Raw genomic sequence first — 21,698 nt, forward strand, 5'->3', positions numbered from 1 at the left:
AATGAAAAGTGGAGATGTTGCCCATAGCAACCAATCAGATTCTAGCTCTTATTTATGCAGTACAGTCTAAAAACTGATAGGTAGAATCTGATTGCTAGGGCAACAAATCCACTTTTCATTTTTACAGAGTTTGAGCAATCTACACCTAAGATGCCGACAAAATACGCCCTAATCTGCCCCATAATCAGGACCATGAGCCCAGATGCAGTCAGCCCCAATCCCTAAATCTCACGTACACCCCTTGAGTCTCAACTGACCCACAGTTATAATAAAATGGGATGTAATTCATCAGTACAGCATTATATATACATCTTGGTAAGAAAGCACATTTGAATGTGTAAGTACTGCAAGCAATATTATTGAGTTCTCTATTGTAGTCTAATAAAAGTCTCTCTTCCACCTCTCCTTGAGTTCCCCTTCCCTGACTCATAATTACCTGAGAGAACGTTCCATTAACTTTTCAGCTTTTCCATAACAGCAAAATTATTTCAAGCTAAGAAAATCAATCGAAGCCGAAGTTGTCTAAATTCAATTCTCAACCCAGTTCTCTCTTCACAGTTTTCTATTGTTGGCTGCAAAGACTGACAAATCCATACGGCACGTTTACCAGATATGCAAAGAGGCGTCATTGCTACTGTTTTTTTGGGGGGGGGACTCACCGTTGGTACAACCACGAGGCCTGGCATTTCTAGCCGGTGCTCGGACTAGATCTCCCTTCCCGCGGGGTCTGCCGTGTTCTCTCTGTACCGTGTCCAGCACTTCGCTCACTGAACTGACCAGTTGTGCTACGTGACTCTGACCCTCGGACAGGAGCTGGAGAAACACACAAGAGTATTTGTAAAGCGTTTTGGGATAACAATCTGACAAAGAAAACCAACATCAATCCATAAAGACACTTTTATTTACATTTCTTGTGAATTTGGATATTTACAGGGTAAAAATGAACAAAAGGCATAGTTACAATCTAAAATAAACACTAACATAAGTACAAATAGTAGCAAGATCCACATTTATGGGCAACATGGTGGCGTAGTGGTTAGCACTTCTGCCTCACAGCACTGGGGTCATGAGTTCAATTCCTGACCATGGCCTTATCTGTGAGGAGTTTGTATGTTCTCCCCGTGTTTGCGTGGGTTTCCTCCGGGTGCTCCGGTTTCCTCCCACACTCCAAAAACATACTAGGTGGTTAATTGGCTGCTAACAAATTGACCCTAGTTTCTCTATGTCTGTGTCTGTCTGTGTGTGTGTGTTAGGGAATTTAGACTGTAAGCTCCAATGGGGCAGGGACTGATGTGAGTGAGTTCTCTGTACAGCGCTGCGGAATCAGTGGCTCTATATACATAAATAGTGATGATGATGATACACACAGCCAATATGAGGAAATTAACCTGATATCGCAGTACGGGTGAGGCGTTAAAATAGGTCCGATAATGATGCAATTGATCGGATCAATATTGGGTGTGTTAATAAATGAGGTTGGAAGGTGATTATTAACGGTCAGCGTCTTCTAATCAATAACAATAACAGGCCTTGGTGAAGCCAGAAGAGAGATGGTTAATCCACCTATGAGCCAAATAGTTGGATCTTGTCCAATCCTCTACATGTGTGGGCAAGTTGGACACTTATCCTGTATCTTGGCACTCGGGACAAGCAGTAGTATCGATACATGTGTGGCCAGAATTAGTCAGTGGCAGCTTCCCACACTCGCCCACCCCATTAGCAGCAGGTTCAGCCTACCCACATAGGCTGTTAGTCAGCTGCAGGCTAGAGACTTTCAGTCTAGGCATTACACACACACACTCCATCCACCAACCCAGAATGTTAATCATGGTTAGGCTCCTCCCATAATCAATAATGAGCAGGCTCCACCCACACAGATTGTTAGCCAGTGGCTGCACTCCACCCACACAGAATGTTAGCCAGTCAGTAGCAGACTCCACCCACACAGAATGATAGGCAGTGGCAGACTCCACCCACTTAATGGTAGCAAGTGCCAGACAGAATGCTAGTCAGTGGCAGACTCCACCCACACAGAATGTTAGTCAGTAGTAGACTCCACCCACACAGAATGTTAGTCAATAGTAGACTCCACCCACACACAGAATGTTAGTCAGTAGTAGGCTCCACCCACACAGAATGTTAGTCAATAGTAGACTCCACCCACACACAGAATGTTAGTCAGTAGTAGGCTCCACCCACACAGAATGTTAGTCAGTAGTAGACTCCACCCACACACAGAGAGAAATGCTAATTATTGATGGTAAACAAGTAACACTCGGCCCATCTGGCTGTACCAAACTAAAACTACCAATGAAAGAACTACCTCTTAATTGTGTAAAATGAAGAATAAAAGTAAAACTGCAACATTTCCATCATATTTATGTTTCTTCTCTTTACCCGACGGTGTTTTGTATATTGCTGTAGTTAAAGAGCTTTTAGTCAGAGTCTGCCTCATTTCATGGGCGATAATGACAGCTGCACATTATACAGACCAAGAGAATAATGAGGAGGAGCAGCATCGCCACAAAACAAAATTCTGATAGATTTCTTTTGATGATGATATAAATTACTGTTCAATTATATAGTTTTCTTGTGATAAAGTGGATGCTTTCAGCAATATGCTCTCGTCGTTGCCTGAAAATAACATAAGTCTACAATCTTCAGTCTCTCTGGATCAGCTTAGACTGTTATTTAGAATTCTGAGGTAAGTCTATGGCAGTTCTGTCGGAGTTCTACAATACTGCAATATCTGGCCACTGTGTCCTGCATGGCCCCAAAAATGGCCTCTATGCCCAATAACTTAATGTGACTGGATCAATTTGATCATTATTGGTGTATGCTGATAAATAGATAATGACTACAGTTTCACCTATGTCACACACAGGTCAGAAGTGGTCACCTTCTGAATGGACTACCAAGCCCCAGTAATGTCCAAAGTAGCCCTGTCGCTCCAGACGAGGGGCCAAATGGCTGTCGCTTAACCAATTTGGACCAATACGTAGGTGGCCAGAGGTGTGTCCGCCCTTACTCACAGAGCTGACCATTTAAATGTTATAAAGACTGTTCCTTACTGCTCCCCTTCTTCCTACTTAGTTTTCATTTGCAGAGTCCCAATTGAATCAATTGATGCTCGAAAAAAAAAACCGCCTTTAAAACCCGCCCTCTGCACACAGTTGAGGCAGCCATATTGTGAGGTGACCCGTTATGAGCCTGAGAGATGCAATTAGCTCCTAATGAGTTAGTCGGCTGCATTCTCCTCAATACTGGTTCAGCCAGGAAGATGGCTGCCTCCACTGTGTGTAAGAAACGTGAATACTTTAATAACAACTATTTAATCAGCACAGGTTACTGAAATTGGAGCCTACCACATCAATATGCAAATTGGATCATTAAATGAAGCTCTCCAGTCTACACGCATGCCTTGATTGGCAGCGGATGCCTGACCTCACATTCCTCTAGTAAAAGCGTAATTTCTCATGTGATGTCTCACAGCCTGCAGAGTAAACGCTCAGTTTATACTGCTTCATATTCATCGCTTTTAAAAGCTTTAAAAGTAAATAGGAGATGCAAAGCTCTCTGATTCATAACAGTAAATGCTCATCAGTTGCTACTGAGGGAACTTCTATACATTTCTGCTATTACACTACATCCATGCAGCTGACGGACAACCTGGCATCTGGCTAATTGTCAAAACTTTGCAAAATTCAGAGAGGGTGGAGGGAGATCAGAGGGCTGCGGTTGGCCTGTTGGACAGCCATAGTTTATGGTTTTAAGCAGAGCACACACTGAACCAAGCTACAGTAAAATTTGGGCAAAAAAAAAGAAGCTAATTTGTGTTCTGTTTAATACTCATTTAGAGTCAATGGAACACGGTAAGCGTGGCAGGAGGGCACACCAGCCTGCACCACAATTTATTTATTTTTTGGCACGTGTTACATATCACCCTAAGTTCCAGGTCCCCACTCTGCGGAGAACAGAGCTGGTATCAGAACAAGTGTGGGGATATGGAGTAGCGGGTGCATGAGCACTGAAGCCGCTTCCGTGCATGGTCCGCAGAGCGCCAATTCTGGGCAGGGTGGGGCGCTGTGGAGTCCCCAGCTCCGGCCCTGACCGTGTTAATGCCTACAAGGCCTTTTCATGGTATTGTAGCACTTGTGCTACCAGAGGTGTGTACATGCCATTGGTTGTTCTTATAAACATCCCTGCCAAATGTTAAAATGAAAAGCTTCTTAAGAAGCATTTTGAAGCCCTGTGCCTTTCTACTCTATACGCTCTCTAAGTTTACTGTATATGTAAATATTAATTTGGCTTTTGCTCTAAAAAGTGTACCAAATCCATGTGCCAGATATCTGCTGGCTTACGTCTGTGCGTGCGGTGAGCCAGAGCCGCCATGTGTTATGTATGATGTAGCGCCAGAAGAGTTTGCTGTGCGTGTATCATGCAATCCTTTGCCTTATTATGCATGGAACAGTGTTTGAGCATTTGGAGAACATTGTGGCATTAAAGCTATATCTGCTCTCAGTACATAGACACTTAAAGGGCCATTAATATTCACTAATACAGTATGAAGAAAGAATCTTCTAATAAGGCATTGCATTCTTTATGGGTATACCCTGGTCTCCAGGGGTGAAAGGGAGCAGTCTATTAGATTTGGGGTGTACCTTGTGTGTATTAGGGGTAAAGACAATTTTAACTAAATGATTTAATATTTTATGTTAGGAGGTATGCTAAGGAGTTTAGCAAGATTCTAGGCCAGGCCTGGCCAACCTGTGGCTCACCGAGTGCTGTGAAACTACAAGTCTCAGCAGGCTTTGCCAGCCAATAGCTAGCAGGGTATGCTGGGACTTGTAGTTTCACAGCACCTGGAGAGCCACAGGTTGGTCAGGTCTAGTCTAGACCAACTGAACCTTAGTCTTGCTATTCCTGCAATCTTAGGGTAACATTAACTAGTTAAATTTTATTAGAGAGATCACTTCTGCTTAATTTTAAAATGCAAATTAAGACTTGGCTCAATATTTGGCAGAATCTTTTGTAATCTGTGTTCCATCAAATCCTAAATTATGGATTCGGTGAAGCTCTGCTTATCAGCAGATATTAGTGGCGTCATCAATTCATTATTCAATAGGAATACATTTATATAAATACTAATAATATGTATGGAGATAGATTATGCAGGTAATAATCCCCTTCCCCCGACATTGTGACATTTACTATCCTTCCAGCTCATATTAATAATAATAATAATAATTTTCGCACAAATGCCCAACGCACCAAACAACTGAACAACGTATAATTATTTGACTGAATGGTCTACAAGCTGTCCTTGTGGGACAATGGTGGGATTCTGCATTACCGCCCTGTGGCTGTAGGTGGCAGTACAGAAGCTGTGTGTTTTTTAACAACCCAAACGTTATATCCACTCTAGGTGGTACTCCAGGCACTTGGAATAGTTCTTAACCGATGCTAACCATACTGCAGTCTAACCACATTTTAATGACCGTCCTGCTGAAATGATCGCCACAATATACCTGTATAAGTCTCCCCTGCTCGCTCTGCAGCGCTACCAGCTCCGACACCAGTCCGTTCTGCCCTTTCCTCAGGCTCTCCCAGTCCGCTCGCTGCCGGGACACCTGCGATACCATCTGCGCCACTTGGTCTGCCAAGCTCGCCAGCAGAGCCCTCTCCTTTCCCACCGCCACTTTCAACTCCGAGTCATGGTTGGCCAAGGCGGACAGTAGAGAGGATTGTAGCCCATCCAGGCGAGGGAACGGGTCCGGGCAATTGGGGTCAATAAATATACTGATGTGGGAGCTGTCGGCCCTTTCAATGGTGACCAAGGCATTGGGGTCCTCCATGTTGGTGGTGATGACCGGTGGCGGCTCGGTGGAAGGGGCGTGGTAATGGTTCATGAATAGGACGGCTCCGGTGACAGTGACCGCCAAAAGGACAGCGACTGACAACAGCACGGTACATAGGATGTAACCACAGCTTGTCCTCTGCAAGAGAATGAAAAGAAACCATCAGCTAAGTGGTCTGGAACTGTATGAAAATGAAAACAACATCTGTCGATAGGAGTAGTGATTTACAGATAGAAGCACTAAAAAGTGCACCATGGAGGCTGCCATTTTGTGGGACGACCCCAATATTCATGAGAATGCAGCCTATCAATTTGCTAGGAACCAGTGACATCACTGAGATTTTCTGCCCCGCTACATTTTATTGCAAAATTGGGTAGCGATAGAAAATCTTTGGCCGGCCAATTTATCAATAAAATGTCACTAGGACAGCCGAGCGTCGCTGAGCTCTCCAGCGATACTGTCTGGCAGTTGTAAGAGGAGCACTACTGCTCCCCAGACCAATGCAAGGTCCCCCTGTGCATGTTTCCAGTCCCAGATTGAAAAAAAACAAAAAATTTATAAAGTTATTAAAAAAAAAAAAAAAAAATAGAAACATAAAAAACTTTATTAAAAAAAGGCAATTAAAAACATTGTCAATAAAAAGTAAATTCACATTATGTCTGATCAAGCCAATACCCTAACACTGTGGGGTCTTCTATCTATTAGCCTGGGGTGCTCAGAGACTTGCAAGCGCTCCGTAGATCCTTCGTATTATAAGGAATGGCGAGCACACAGCATACAGCCTTCTGGGATTTCTCTTTCATTTTTATGCGTTTCGTTCTAGACCCAAAACAGGCTGATTCCGCTCGGCACAAAAACAATCTCACAGGATAATGCAATATGCTGCTTCCATCAGGGACTAACTGTGAACGAATAATCTTCCCTGAAGTGATTTTAAAGTTACAACAACTTAGAAACCATTAAGAAGGAAATCCCTGAGGAAGTCATATTAAAGGCGCTCCTAAAAATGTATTAATAGTTAACAATGCATTTTGTTTCTCGCTGTCCCTTCCGATTTTTTTTCTCTCCCTCCATCTTTCATGCTATCTTGGCTCTATAAACGAAGTATGTCATTTATCATCCATAAAAAATGTGGACCCTCAATGTGTGTTTATATGTGGAAGTGTGCCTAGACTTCAGGCTAGCGCGTTTCATAGTGCTTGGGCATTGCTCATTACATGGAACCGCCATGGGAATCAATCTGCTTCTAGCTGTGCGGATTTAGTGATCCAACTAAAATACTAGTGGAAATTACTACTAACACTTTGTGACCTCGCCCTTTATTCATTTTTCTCCAAAAATACTTCTCGGTTCATCCTTATTTATAAGTTAAATAAACCTCGAGACTGAGGGAACATCAGGACTCACAATTTCACCATAGATCTTATAAACACATTGTCACTTCTTTTGGCCTGTATGCAATATTTTTTTAGTTTTGGGTGGAAATAGTTTATAATTTTATTTTTTTCCCTCCCTCCATCAGAACTTCCCCTAATCTGTCCAGTTTCAAACGGGCCCTAAAAACCCACCTTTTTCTTATAGCCTGTCTCCCACTTAACTTCCTACCTTATCTTCTGCCTCCGTCCCCCTACTCTCCCTCTCTCCCCTGCGTCTCTCTGTCTGTCCACCCCTCCCCTTAGATTGTACGCTCCTCTGAGCAGGGCCATCTCTCCTCCTGTTTCCACCACTTCTAACTCTGCTCTCCAGCTACTAAGCCCTCCTCCTCGAGGGTCCTCCACCCCACGTCCACTCTCGCTCCCTCCTCCCCCCTGGGGGTCTCCCTGTCTTCCGCGCCCTCCTTCTTGGGCCCTGTCGTTTGCGGATCCTCCCCCTTCCCCGCCCTCTCTAGCTGTGCATTGAGCTTACTGAGTTGCTGTGCTTACTGTTTACTGTACTGTGCTGTCTCCCATTGTATTGTAATTTGTTTGTCTCTGTACGGTGCTGCGGACGCCTTATAAATAAAAATTAATAATAATAAGACAAAATGGTTTTACTCAAATTCTTGACTAACTATAAATTTATTGAAGGTAAGTATCTAATACACCATGAATGGCCAGGTGTTATTGAGAGGTTGTGGCTGGATCACCTATAAATAACTTAATTGTATTAGAAATGTATTGATTTCTGATGCAGTAGGCGCAAGTTGGGGGAAATGTGTATTTGTAAGTAACGAAGAAAAGAGTGGTAGTTGGCACCTTGATGACTCCCTCCTGCTTAACCAGTCCACATTTTTAGATCTCAAAAATTCGATCTCCCAATTATTTTCTAGATAACTCTTAACCCTGATGTACCCCCAGGTGTTATCTGGGTGGCTCATAAAGCCACCAAAAGAGGCCACATGATTAGTCTGACTGCGGCCTCCAAAAGAAGGGCTGCGGAGGAGGTATCATCTCTAGAACGTAAAATCACCTCTCTCCTCCCCCAGCACCAGACCCACCATGATCCAACCATACTTTCTCAAATTACTTCATTGAAAGGCCAACTTAACACCTTCCTCTCTCGTAGGGCTGCTCTCACCATGCCAAAACTCCAACAGAGGCATTACTACAAAGCTGATAAGGCCGACTCTGTCCTAGCTCGGAAGCTTCACAAGAAAATGGCCTTGGGTCATACTGACAATAATTGCCAGTCACGAAAGGGCGCAGTCACATATGATCCGACCACGATAGTCCACGCATTCCAGGACTTTTACCTCTCTCTTTACAATCTCTCCCCCCCCCATCCCCTAAGGGGAGTCCCTCCAGTACCGACATTAAACGAGCACCTAGCCACCACCCCTCTTCCCACGATTACCCCATTGAAACAATCCTCCCTGAACTCAGACATTACCCTGACTGAGGTTCTGGCAGCCATAAAATTCTTGAAAGCCTCTTCAGCTCCAGGCCCCGATGGATTTAATCCACAATACTATAAAAAGTTTGCTGGGGACCTGGGCCCTTATCTCACCTCATTCTTTAATGAGATTTTGGAGGGGGCCACTTTTGACACTGTCACTACTAGAGCTTATATTATTGTTATACCGAACCCTGGGAAGGACCTTTCTCTATGTTCTAGTTATAGGCCTATATCGCTTCTTAACGTGGATTTGAAAATTTACGTGAAAATTTTGGCCTCCAAACTGAACCCCCTCCTCCATTCCCTCATCCATCCTGACCAGGTGGGCTTTATTCCGGGACGCCAAGCCCCTGACAATACTAGAAGAATAATTGATTTGATCCATACAATTCATAGTTACAGGCTCCCCTCTCTACTTATGTCTCTTGACGCTGAAAAGGCGTTCGATCGCATCTCCTGGTCTTTTATGGTCGGGGTTTTGGGGGCGATGGGGCTCTCTGATAAATTTATGACTGGTATTTAAGCCCTTTACCACTCCCCATCGGCTACAATCTCGGCGAATGTTCTGACCTCTGCCCCATTTTCTATTTCCAATGCAACACAACAGGGCTGCCCCCTTATCTTTAGAGCCCCTGGCTGCCAGGATCCAGGCCAATCAGCATATAGCGGGAATACCAGTGGGTTCCTCTACTCGCAATATAGCACTTTATGCAGACGATGTCCTGAAGACTATTACTAACCCGACTACCTCCATTCCTCCTCTCCTGGATGAGTTAGACATTTATCATCACCATTTATTTATATAGCGCCACTGATTCCGCAGCGCTGTACAAAGAACTCATTCACATTAGTCCCTGCCCCCATTGGAGCTTACAGTCTAAACATTTATGGTCACTTATAAGGATATAAGATCAACACTGACAAGACAGAAGTACTAGACTTTTACGTCTCACCAGCTGACAAATCGTTGCTAGAGTGCTCCTTAACATTTAACTGGCACCGTCAAAAAAAAAATGAAATACCTCTAGGTATACCTCTCTAAACATCATCACCAGCTTTTCCAGACTCTTTTCCCGCGCATCCTTGCTCCAGTCAAACTAGACCTCACTACATGGTCGCAATTATACATCTCCTGGATAGGACGTATTATTGCAGTCAAGATTAATATTCTCCCCAGAGTCCTCTACCTGTTCCAGACCCATCCGCGTACCCCCTCATGTTTTCAAGTTCCTCCACTTCCATGTTTCTAAATTCATTTGGTCAGTTAAGCTTCCTGGGTCCGCTTTAAGCTCCTACAGAGGCCTTTGTGGGGAGAAGGACTGGGAATCCCTGATTTTCGTCACTACTGCCTCTCTGCCCAACTTGCTCAATGTGTTCTTTGGTGTAGGTCAGAATCCTCTAGAGTCTAGGTCGATAATGAGGCTGTAGGTCTGGGAATGTGCTCTCTGTCTACTCTCCTCTGGCTCTCACGGGCCTGTCGCCCAAAACGTTCCCAGGCTTCACCTAGTCATTTCACACTCACTGGCAGTCTGGGACTCATCTTCTCAAAAATATGATCTCTCCCCTATCCCTCACCACTGACACTAATATTTAATTCCCCGGAGCTCTCAGGATCTCTCCCCCAAAGTGTTTGATCCATGGCTCTCGTGGGGAGTCCGCTATCTAAATGACCTCACCTCCATTCTCGGATATTCAATCCTGACTGCACATTCCTTCTATCAATAGCTACAGTTCTGTCCCTTTCATCACACAGCTAAATCTCACCTTTCTTCCTGTCCTCTTACTACTTTTGAAAATCTCTGTTTCCGTCATTCCTCTACGAAAGGACTCATCACCACATTATACTATGCATTTGCTCCGCTCAGTCTACTCTAGCCCTTAGAAATCCAAGAGAATGTTGCCTCCAGCTCAATCTGCGTTAAAATAAAAGAGAATGCCTATAAGGTGTTGTACCGATGGTACTATGTATCCTTCCGACTCTTCTGACCATTGTTGGTGAGGGTGCTCCCATGAAGGTATCTTTCTCCACATTTGGTAGACTTGTCCCAAGCTGACACTTTTCTGAGCCGGGATTAAACAATTGATTCATTCGATACTCCAGATAGACGTGGGTCAGGATCCTAAATTTTTTCTCCTACCTCTAGGGACACCCTCAGCAACTCCACACCAGAACAAGTTGGCCAGACATATTCTATCGGCAACCACCTGCCAAATCGCAGCGGACTGGCGACAGCAGACTCCACCATCCCTTCAGACTATTATTAACAGAATATGGCAAGTACACAAAATGGTATACATGACTAGTATTCTTAACAACTCATCTAAATCTTTCACCAAGGTCTGGGACCCATGGCTCTCATTCATCCAGGCTCGCTCTCCCTTTTCCTGACACTTCAACGTTACTAGTCTGCCTTTTTTCTCTCTCTCTCTCCTATCTTTCCTCTTTTTACTCTCTTCTTCACCCCTCTCTATTTCTCTGCCTCTTTCTCTCCTCTCTTACTACTTAAAACCCTTGGTCATTCTTAATGTTCTTAATACTTTACCTCTGCATTGAGTTATTAAGATGGTGCGTTGGTCGACCACTTGATGTCTAACAGTATAAGCTTTTGTTTACTCTGCATGTTGTTTGGTTTTATTTCACCTTGCAAAAATAAATAAGAAAAAAAGAAAGGAAGAAAAGAAATCCCATACTAATTAGGCCTTTTCATTTGTGAGCGACCAAGACATCTTTTAGCCTGAATGCACAGGAGGGGATCTTTAACGACATATACCTGCCTGCTACCAAGTATCTCTGATGTAAGTGCATCCTTTATTATTGTAATAAACTGCCGTGAGATACTTCACTATGTAGTTTCGCATTTCTATCCCGACTACGTGCCGCGCATGCGCGGTTGCTAGCGTCATACAGACACTGGAACACTTCCTGCTTACGTCGCTCACGCAGCGCCTACGCGCTTGACTCACTGGAAAGCATCAGCCGGCTTCCCTAGCAACATAACACCGCTACCTCATCATAATCCACGGCACATCGACACTTCACTGAGCTGACCGCAGACCCACACCGATGAACGGCGGGACCAGGCAGCGGAGTGCATCGCAGGGCTTTCATTCATGCACACATACCAGCGCCGCAAGGTAATTGCACACTCATCTCATCCTCCTACTGAAACTTGAGTGCATCTGGACTATCCAGACTACAGGAGGGGGATTGTTAGACTTTAATCCTGTGTCTTACAGAGGAAACCGAACAGCAAGTAATTTAGGATATCACAGATTGTTGTAAATTTTGTTACGTTTAAATTGCATTTAAATCCAAGTTTAGAGAACATATTATATTCTGATTCTAATCATTAAATGTAATAGCTCAGAATTTGTGGTGCCAGGTAGAAAAGGGGACTGGCTTAGCTCCCTGCCAACATGTGTGTCAGAAACAGTATATAAAGAGCTCTGTTTGACCATGTAATGTATTATACCATCTCTACTTATAGATGATCACCAGTACCTCCAACTAGTGTGTATTTGGTCCTTGTAAGGATCCCATGAGCCAATAAACATCACTGCTCGAAGATTCTACCCGACGCCTGTTATCTGTGACAAACAGATAAGAACACACTCTAATCCATTCCCCGCCTGTCCTGTGTTGAACCCAGAGTCTGTGTGTCAACGTTCTGCCCGCTATCCAGCAGCCCTGATCCATATTCAGCAGTGCCAACCCACAGCAAAGAGGTGGTATAGCAGCTCTACCAGCTACCCAGCAGTAAGCGGTTCTAGGCACCGTTGAAAGAGCCTAGTGGTGGAATCGAGATTCTCCGACAATTATTAGGCAGTTGGCGAGTGGCTGGTGGCAAGGTGACACCAGTAGGGGTGGTCAGTAACAGTCTGCTACTGAAGGTGAGAATGAAACCCAGATAAACAAACAGATATAGAGTCACTGCAGTGCATTGCGTGGGGGAGGAAAAAGCCAGATGACGCAAATGGCGCCCTTATGCCCGATGGCGCCCTTAAGCCCAGCCTTTGCCAGGAGAATGCCTACTCATCCCAGAGGACTCACCTGAAATATGGGCAGAGTAGGCAGGTATGATGGTAACTCATAGCAGACAGATCTGCTTTCAGTTTCCCAGCTGAGAAACTTAGAACAAAACAAGAACACAACTAATCTACTGATATGAGCCTAATAACAGACAGAACAAAGCAAACAGTCCTGGAGTTAATGCAAATCTATTAATCCAAATCTTATATGGATCTAGAAATCCCAAATAAATGATTAAGCATAAGACAAAGAAATAATAGTCATGGATCAGGTGGGTTTTATTCCTAACAGGCAGGCCCCTGACAATATGCATAGAGTAATAGATCTAATTCATTATGTTAACTCTAATAAACTTCCCTCGCTGCTTCTAGCCCTAGACGCAGAGAAAGCATTCGATAAGGTAGCCTGGTCTTTTATGTTTTCTGCGTTAGAATCTTTTGGCTTCCGGGGCCATTTCTTACAGGCTATAACAGCTCTATACACCAACCCCACCTCCCGGGTCATGACCAATGGGCAGGTCTCCAGTCGCATCCAGTTAAACAACGGCACGAGGCAAGGTTGCCCACTATCCCCATTATTGTTCGCTCTGTGTATTGAACCTTTGGCAGCTAAAATACGTTCTAACCCAGACATCTCAGGCATCCGGCTGGGCGCCTCACATTAAAAAAATCTCACTTTTTGCAGACGATGTCCTGCTTACCCTGACTAATCCCATTGTAACGCTCCCGAACCTAATGTCAGAACTTACACTCTTTGGCAAGTTGTCGGGTTATAATCTTAACGATTCCAAATCCGAAGCCCTCTCCCTTCATGTCCCACGCAAAACTAGAGAAGCTCTACAGTTGTCCTTTAACTTCCAGTGGTGTCCTCACTCAATCAGATATCTGGGGATAAATATCACTAAACACTTTATAGGCCTATACAAAGCTAATTATTTGCACCTGCTGACGACCATCCAACACGACCTGGCTAGATGGGAACCTAGATACATTTCCTGGGTAGGTAGAATCCAAGTCATCAAAATGAATATCCTTCCCCGCCTATTGTACTTATTTCAGACGCTCCCAGTGTCAATCCCCCGGAAAACTATGCTCTCTCTCCAAGCGTTATGCAACCGTTTTATCTGGCAAGGGAAGAAACCCAGATTGAGTAAAGCGCTACTAGCTAAACCCAAAGAGGCTGGAGGCCTTGGTCTACCGCTAATGTTTGAATATTATTTGGCTACACAATTGAGCCACGTCATCTCTTGGCATCTCAACCCAGGACTAAAAAAATGGGTGGATATAGAAAATGCTATGACCCCTGATATACCTGTACACCACCTATTATGGCTTCCTTAATCTTGTAGACCGGCGTCAGTATACTCCTGCCCAGCAATTGCCTTTACCCTAAACACATGGGATTTGGCTAATAAAAAACATAACGTAGCCCCATACCCTTCTCCCCTGACTCCCATTTGGACTCACCCATTATTCCCACCCGGGAGATCAACCGCAATATCAGGTTGGTGGCGTGCACACAAGATAGAACGCTTTCTACATATTAAGGGAGAAACCGCCCCTGCCTCGTTCGATGAAATCCGAGATAAATGTCACCCCCCTCCTCCTATTTATTTTCAATATGTACAAATCTGCAACTTTATTCAGTCACAAGCCCGGTCCTCCCGTCTCCATTGCAGGTCCCAATTTGAACTACACTGTATACACTCCGCAGGCCGTAGGGGAAATATCTCAATCATGTATCGTACACTCACAGCACCACCTGATCTAATTCTCGAGCCTCATGAAGAGGCATGGCAACGGGACCTGGGGGAGTCTTGGGACAGCGAGGAGTGGTCTATCATCCACACAAGAACAGCGAAGGTCTCCATTAATGCAGGTACACAAGAAAACTGCTATAAGATTTACACACGTTGGTACCTGGTTCCAGAGAGGTTGCATCGGATATACTCATCGGTTTCAGATAGATGTTGGCGCCTTTGCGGGGCCAAGGGAACTTTTTTGCATATTTGGTGGGGGTGTCCTGTCATTCAAACTTTCTGGAATCTCACTCTGGCTATTGCTCGAAAAGCCACAGGGATTAAAGTTAGTAAGAAGACTGCTCAGATCCTACTTAACCAGCCCATCCCCAATATAAGCAAAGCTGAGAACTGCTTAATTGCACACATTTACCAAGCTTCCAAACTTCTCATAGCAAGAGCCTGGAAACAACCCACGGCCCCTTCTAAAGCAGAACTGATTAACCGTATTTGTTTTATCTCCTATATGGAGCACATCTCTGCCCTGTTGAATGATACCTTGCCAAAATTTAGGGAAGTGTGGTCACCCTGGTTTAATTGGCAACAATCCTCCATCCCGGGAAATTCTTGATTTGTAACTCTAATAGATTAAGAGGTTAATACCCCCCCTCTTCCCCTTCCCCCTGACCTTTACCCTCCCCTTTTCTCCTATCCCGTTCCCTTTCTCAAAAATACAAAACCACCGCTGCCTTATGATTGTTTCACATTTGATATTTGCTCAGCTGTCTATACTTCCGTGTTGTTGAAAGTGCTATTTTTCATCACTGTTAAAGTGTCATGATGTTTATGAATCAGATGTATAGCGCTATTGTTTAAACTGAGTATGTTCATTTACTTGCTTATGCGGTTTCAAAATAATTTAAAAAAAAAAAAAAAAAGAAATAATAGTCATGTCTGAGGTGCAGCAATAGGGTAAGTTCAGGGCAGGTATGACATGGCCATATAATAGTCTAGGAGAAAACGGCAGAAAGGAGAGCAGACAGAGCACTGTTCGAGGAGCCCCCAAGAAAGAGGCAACTCGGGTGAAAGATCCATGGACGAAGAGTGTGCGTAATGGGGGGAGGCGAGGGCCCGGCCCGACTGTAGAAAGAGGATGCCAGATTTGAGACATGACGTGTAGAACTTTGTTAGAGAGTTGAGAGTTGTCTCCCAGCGACAGACAAGCTGTCAGACAGACAAGGGTGTCTCTCTTCCCATAACAGCACAACAAAAAAAAAGAAAGCAACAGGGAAACACTGTAAAGAGGGGGTGTCTCTTGTTCCTGTTGTCTCTATCAAGCAGTCTTGGTCCATGTATCTCAATGTGACACATCTCATTAATAAATGTATTGTTGCTGCCTGCGGCTGAACTGTCACACTGTCATGTCTTCATGTGTCTCCCTCCCACAGGTGGTCTCTCCTTGAGCACAGAGCGTCTCTCCCTCAGATTTCCTTCACCGCTGCTGGCTATGTTTCATGTCATGAACAATTCTACATAAGGCTGCTCAGGTCTCTGCGTGAACCCCAGTCTCACCTTTCCCTGGCACAGACCTCCACAACAGATCAGATGCAGCTACTGCCAAAGTCTGTAACTTCTTCCTCTCTTGCTCTAACCCCCCGACAACCTCTCCAAATGCTGTAGAGTTAAAGGTTTATTTTGCAAGCTTTGCACCAGAGTTAGGTCATGAATTATGTGCAACGGAAGTTAGTGAAATACCGATTTTGGAAAAATTAACCTGTAGATGTTCTGGTTAAACTTCCCCCCTCTTGGATCTGCCAGTGACAGTCAAAGTCTTGCTCGGCAGGTACCAAATATTCATGAAAAGGTAATTGCACAGTACTGGAAGACAGAGCATAGAAAATGATCATGGAAAAGTATAAAAAGTGCATCTATCAGGACATTAGTGACATTTAATTGATCCTCTTCCTGAGGCACATGTTTGCGGTGACACACAGCAGTGACTGAGCGCTGCATTTTTCCAGCTAGGAAGACACAGCCTCCAGAAGCAATTCACTCTGGAGGTCATTTATCTGCCCCATGATGCACACTACACTACATAATGCAAAATGTTTTGCACCTGAACGCCTGTTTGGTCTGCCCAAGGTGCACGCTTCTCCTCCGCTTCCATGAAACACCTATGCAAACTCAATTTTCTTCCAAAATACTCCCCAGTAGCCTAATTCATGGCTTAATTCATCACGAGAGTGAGGGGATATGGAACTGTCTTTATAAAAGTGGATATGGAACTGTCTTTATGTGTCTGAAGCTTTTCATTACTTTGCTCGGAGTGCGCCTTTTTAATTGAAGCATGAAAGGGGTCCTACTGATAGATTTTTGCGGAACAGTCATGCGCCCCTCTGCACAGCCAGCAAAATACATCTAAAAATGCTCCATCCATTTATATCATTTTTAAAATCTTGCTCCACAAAATAATATCTTGTTTTTGTACTGCTCCGCAAAACTGGTGCGCCCGCTTCGTACTTTGCTATGAATGGCCTAGCTCTGCCCCTCTGCCTGTGCAAATTCCTGACGCCACTACCTGGCGCAGATGAAGCAGCACGGCAGGTCTGTGCTGCACAGTGGTTGTTATGCCTTTGTAAATAACCTCACAAACTTTTCCTAGATCTCACTCCCATGTGACACCTGCCTAACAGCACAAAATATGTGACTTGCAATAAGGTCTGTGCAATGAGATGTGTGCAATAATGTCTGTACATAATGTCTGTGCAATGTGATTTTATAAGAATTTTTCTAAGTGATTTTTTTTGAATACGTCAATATTCAATAAAGTTTTAATTAAAATAAAACTCCAATAGTGTCTAGAGTATGTGCATGTTAGATGATGTCAGCACTAAAGAGTAATATAGCAACAAAGAGATTGTAGCCAATCCACTTGCTTGTATTGGGCATAGCATATCCAAAGCCCTCAAATCATGGGGTGTATGATTCTATACCTAACAACTGACCACAGGCCTGAAAGTACTAATCCATATCCAGGGATAGGTTTGTAAATAAGCCCTAATGCTGGGTAGCACTGATCTGATATTTGAGAGAGTTTTAATTTTGATAAAAGCTTTGGTCCAAGGCACTTGCGTCTGAATTAACTGATAGCAGAGAACAACAGCTTACACACAACAAAACTAATCTCTACCAATGTAGGGGGACTTTTACATAAATATATTTGTGAATATTGTCAGACTTGTAGTCCCCATTCACTGTAATCAGTGTAATCTGAACAGAATTGTGTTAAAACCTGAGCTTGTTAAAAAAAATGACTGTGCACAGTTGCATTGAACAGCAGATTCTCAATATTGCGGTTCAGAGCGGAGTTCTCATGAGGATAATCATTTAAGTCATTCATTTCCAGAAAACTCTGCAAAAGCTGCGTACACAGAGCTGAAATAGAGTTACTCCATCTCCAAAGAGTATTTTGTTAACATTAACATCCAGTCCGGCTGTCTGTGGGAACTTCCCTGCAGAAACCCATTCACTCTATTTCATATTCTATCCAAGGTGCATTCATTAAGCGACTGAACCCCAACAATACAGTAGCAAGGATGCTGAATCAGTACTATGCATATGCAGCCTTAGAGGGGACATAGCCATTAAGGTAAATGGTCCTTAAAATCACCGATGCTCAACTTATTTTACCTGGCACCCCAATTACTAGTGAGCCATTGTTCTGGGATCCCAGGTTACAGAATACATCAGGACCCAAAAAACATAATCCCCGCTTGGGGGGCCCACACCACTGGCTGAACTTGTGTTACTTAAATGCCTATTACTTGCTATGTGGGGATAAAGTTACTATCTCTACAACAATCCTTTGCTTCTATTCCCTGTGACCTCGTACGCAGGAGACTGCTGCAGTCCCTCGCCATCAGCGGAAGGATGGCATCCTGCACCGAAGACAGAAGAGTAATCTGACATCCAGAAAAGTGCACAACGTGTATTCCTTGCCTCGCTGCAGCTTTAATGCATTTACTCTAAAGCGCAGCAATTTAATTACTATAATGAAAAGACTGGGATTTAGTGTACTGAAGTAATTTATTTTTTACCACTAGCAAGTAATCCTGCCTGGCACTGAGCGTGTATTACGGTTCTTCCCCTCTCCGCTATGATGGGCTGGTGCTGGCTGGCTGGCTCTAGCAGTGGAGGGGTTAACCTGCTCGGGAGAAATGTCCGTGAGCCTTAAAAGACCCGCTATAGATCCTATATAAATACATAAAAAGGGACAAAGCCGCCAGTGTGACCACAATGCGTAATGGAATGGCAGGAATGCTAATGTCCTGCTCTACAAAAGTGCTGATATTCTGTTGTGTTTGTGAGTGACAGCAAGTGGTATATAATACAGCAAATTATTATGGATGGGTACACAAAGAAATGATCGCGCTTTACGGGGGAGAAAGCGATGCAAACAGGGGGAATAAGTGACCTTGTACAAATCACTCAGTGCTGACAATTTTCATCCATATAAAGGCTCAGAGATCTGTACACACATACTGTATATTGCACTTAAAGGGGAATTACTGTATATTTTCACTACATTTCCCTATAAACGTTTAGTAAACCTACACACTCATTATGAATAGAGAGCCTTAACATTAGCATTTTTATTACGTACAATTAAATATTATTTACTCTGCTGAGATAACAGAATATCAGCCATAGACCGCAATATAACACTGCCCTAGAGGTACAATAATCATTAGAAATTGCAGAATATTTTTTGTTACACCTGAAGAACTTTGGTTGAGTAATATGTGAACATAATGTGTGAACACCATGGGGGTGATTGGGTGTCTGATGCAGTGTATGTCACACACACACACACACACACACACAGTACTGTGAGCTGCAGGAGTCTGACACTTGTGGCGCTTGGAGAGATGGATCAGGGGCATTCATGTGCAAGTAAGGTACCTTCTCGTCCTTTTGGTTAAGATGAAGTGTAGTAGGGGGGAGACGCCACTCCCTGAAGGGGTGGGCTACCTTGGTCTGATGCCAGAAGGCCGGTGGTGTTTGGAGCCCTAGGTGCCTGTGCCTCTGGGGGACAGGGCTTGGAGGTGACCTAAAAATGCCCTGGTGGTGGGAAGAAGAACCCTTCACCTTTCACAAGGGTAAGATATGAGCACAATGCTGCAATCCCTGCATCATCTTTTATATCTTGGTCCTGGACCAGAACATTTTTTAAACCCTCCGGCCATTAGCCTGGTGCCTATGAGCTCTTTTTTATTTTTTGACGACCAGCACTTTTTGCACTTTACTTCACGTTTTGCGTTTGTCTGCACAAATGGGGTTAGGGTACAGACCCATATGGGTGACCCTCTCACCTAGTTGTCTGAGGCTCGCTCATCATGGGGGGGAGCTGAAGAACCAGTCCCCCAGGGGGAAACTTCAGTCTACCTTCGGGGTAGAGAGGACTGCCTGAGCCTTCCGGCAGAGGTGGTCCTGAAGACCCTTGCCACCTAAGGGGCTTTTTGGCTCCAGGGGATTGGGAGGAACAAGAAGAATTATTTATATAGTTCCCCAGGAGTGGTTTAAACTTGGCCCTCCCCTAAATCAGAGCATTACAACCACAAGCAAGGAACATGTACAGCACTCGTTAGTCTATTCATATTCAGTAAATAAACACATAAACTGCTTCCTTCATTTGGAGATCATGGTCAATGTTAGAAATCATAACTCAATAATTAAAGTCAACAAAGGTCTAATAATTAGGTCCACCAGGCATAATCCCTAAGAGACAACAGTAAAAATGCAAACTCAGAATTTTTGCATAATTACGACTATTTGACCACTGTGCACATACAAGATATACATCTCATTCCTCCCCATATAGGCGGGACAGTCCCGCAAATTGGAAATAATCAACCCACGGTGAAGAACTTAATAAATGGGGGTAGACTGCTCTTTATGGACATGTATATCAAAGGGTATACCCGTCGCTGGCGAAGGCTCCCCCACGTCCTTGCACGTGGAAATCAATTTAAGAAGCAGCATGGCGGCAAACATTCTGTTGTCGCCCTCTCAGGATGGCAAGAGAAGAAAATGTACCTAAGGTACAAATCTGTAATGTCACCCACAAACCATAAGATCTTTACAGAAAAAGTAGATGAACTTTATTACAAGGCAGTCAGACCCAGGCTGGAGATTAGAATAGCCAACGCATTTCGACTTTCCACAGGTTTATTTATCAGTCCAACAGAGCAACTATTTATAGTATAATACTATGTCATGTGACTATCTCAAACTCATGAACAACAGAAAAAGAGATGGTAATATTCAGTGCAGATCTAGATCTCAAGCTGCCCCCTATGTTTAGACTGTAATCCACAGCTGAGTCAGGTAACACAGAATGAATACAAACATAAAACACAGATGTGGCGCTAGTGATCACCATAAACTAATACCAAATAATAAAAAAGCTTATGGCTAAATCGTCCATATAAATAATTTGTGCAAAAGAGAAAAAGAAGAGTCTTTTCCACAGAGAACTCCTATGTTTAATGGGCAGCACAGTGGCCTAGTGGTTAGCACTTCTGCCTCACAGAGCTGGGTTCATGAGTTCAATTCCCGACCATGGCCTTATCTGTGTGGAGTTTGTATGTTCTCCCTGTGTTTGCGTGGGTTTCCTCCAGGTGCTCCAGTTTCCTCCCACACTCCAAAAAACATACTGGTAGGTTAATTGGCTGCTATCAAAAATTGACCCTAGTCCCTCTCTCTCTGTCTGTCTGTCTGTGTGTGAGTGTGTGTCTATAATAGGGAATTTAGACTAAGCCCCAATGGGGCAGGGACTGATGTGAGTGAGTTCTCTGTACAGCGCTGCGGAATTAGTGGCGCTATATAAATTGATGATGATGATGATGATGATAATGTACCTTTGTTCTTTGCAAATGAATGTTCAAAGTCTTTCTGATGGTTATCTCAATTGCCTCTTCTCTTATAGTTTCACGTTGTGACATAAAAAACACAAAAGAGAACCAACATAGTGCAACCTTGTAGATGCTCCAGGAAACACATATACTATTCAAATAGTCGATGAGAGTATGCACCCTAAAAGAATTCCAGGCCCAACGAAGGCCAGTGCTAGGCTACCTAGTATTTGATGTAAATTAAAATATTAATGCTACAGGTTTAAACTTAAGGTGCATAAATG

The 21,698-nt window shown here is 43.8% G+C and overlaps 1 protein-coding gene across 5 annotated transcripts in view; it reads right to left on the reverse strand.

The window, feature by feature from the left end:
- FIBCD1 (fibrinogen C domain containing 1) overlaps positions 1-21,698 on the reverse strand; it is a 202,172-nt gene that overhangs the window by 15,956 nt on the left and 164,518 nt on the right. For all 5 annotated transcript variants that reach the window (XM_075185238.1, XM_075185240.1, XM_075185239.1 and 2 more), the window contains exons 3-4: positions 5,529-5,996; positions 660-813 (exon numbers count right to left, since the gene is read on the reverse strand). In XM_075185238.1, coding sequence (XP_075041339.1) covers positions 660-813; positions 5,529-5,996 — 622 coding nt within the window. The remainder of the gene's footprint in view (positions 1-659; positions 814-5,528; positions 5,997-21,698) is intronic.

This window comes from Mixophyes fleayi, chromosome 9 (assembly GCF_038048845.1).
Source record: "Mixophyes fleayi isolate aMixFle1 chromosome 9, aMixFle1.hap1, whole genome shotgun sequence".
Classification (NCBI taxonomy): Eukaryota; Metazoa; Chordata; class Amphibia; order Anura; family Limnodynastidae; genus Mixophyes; species Mixophyes fleayi.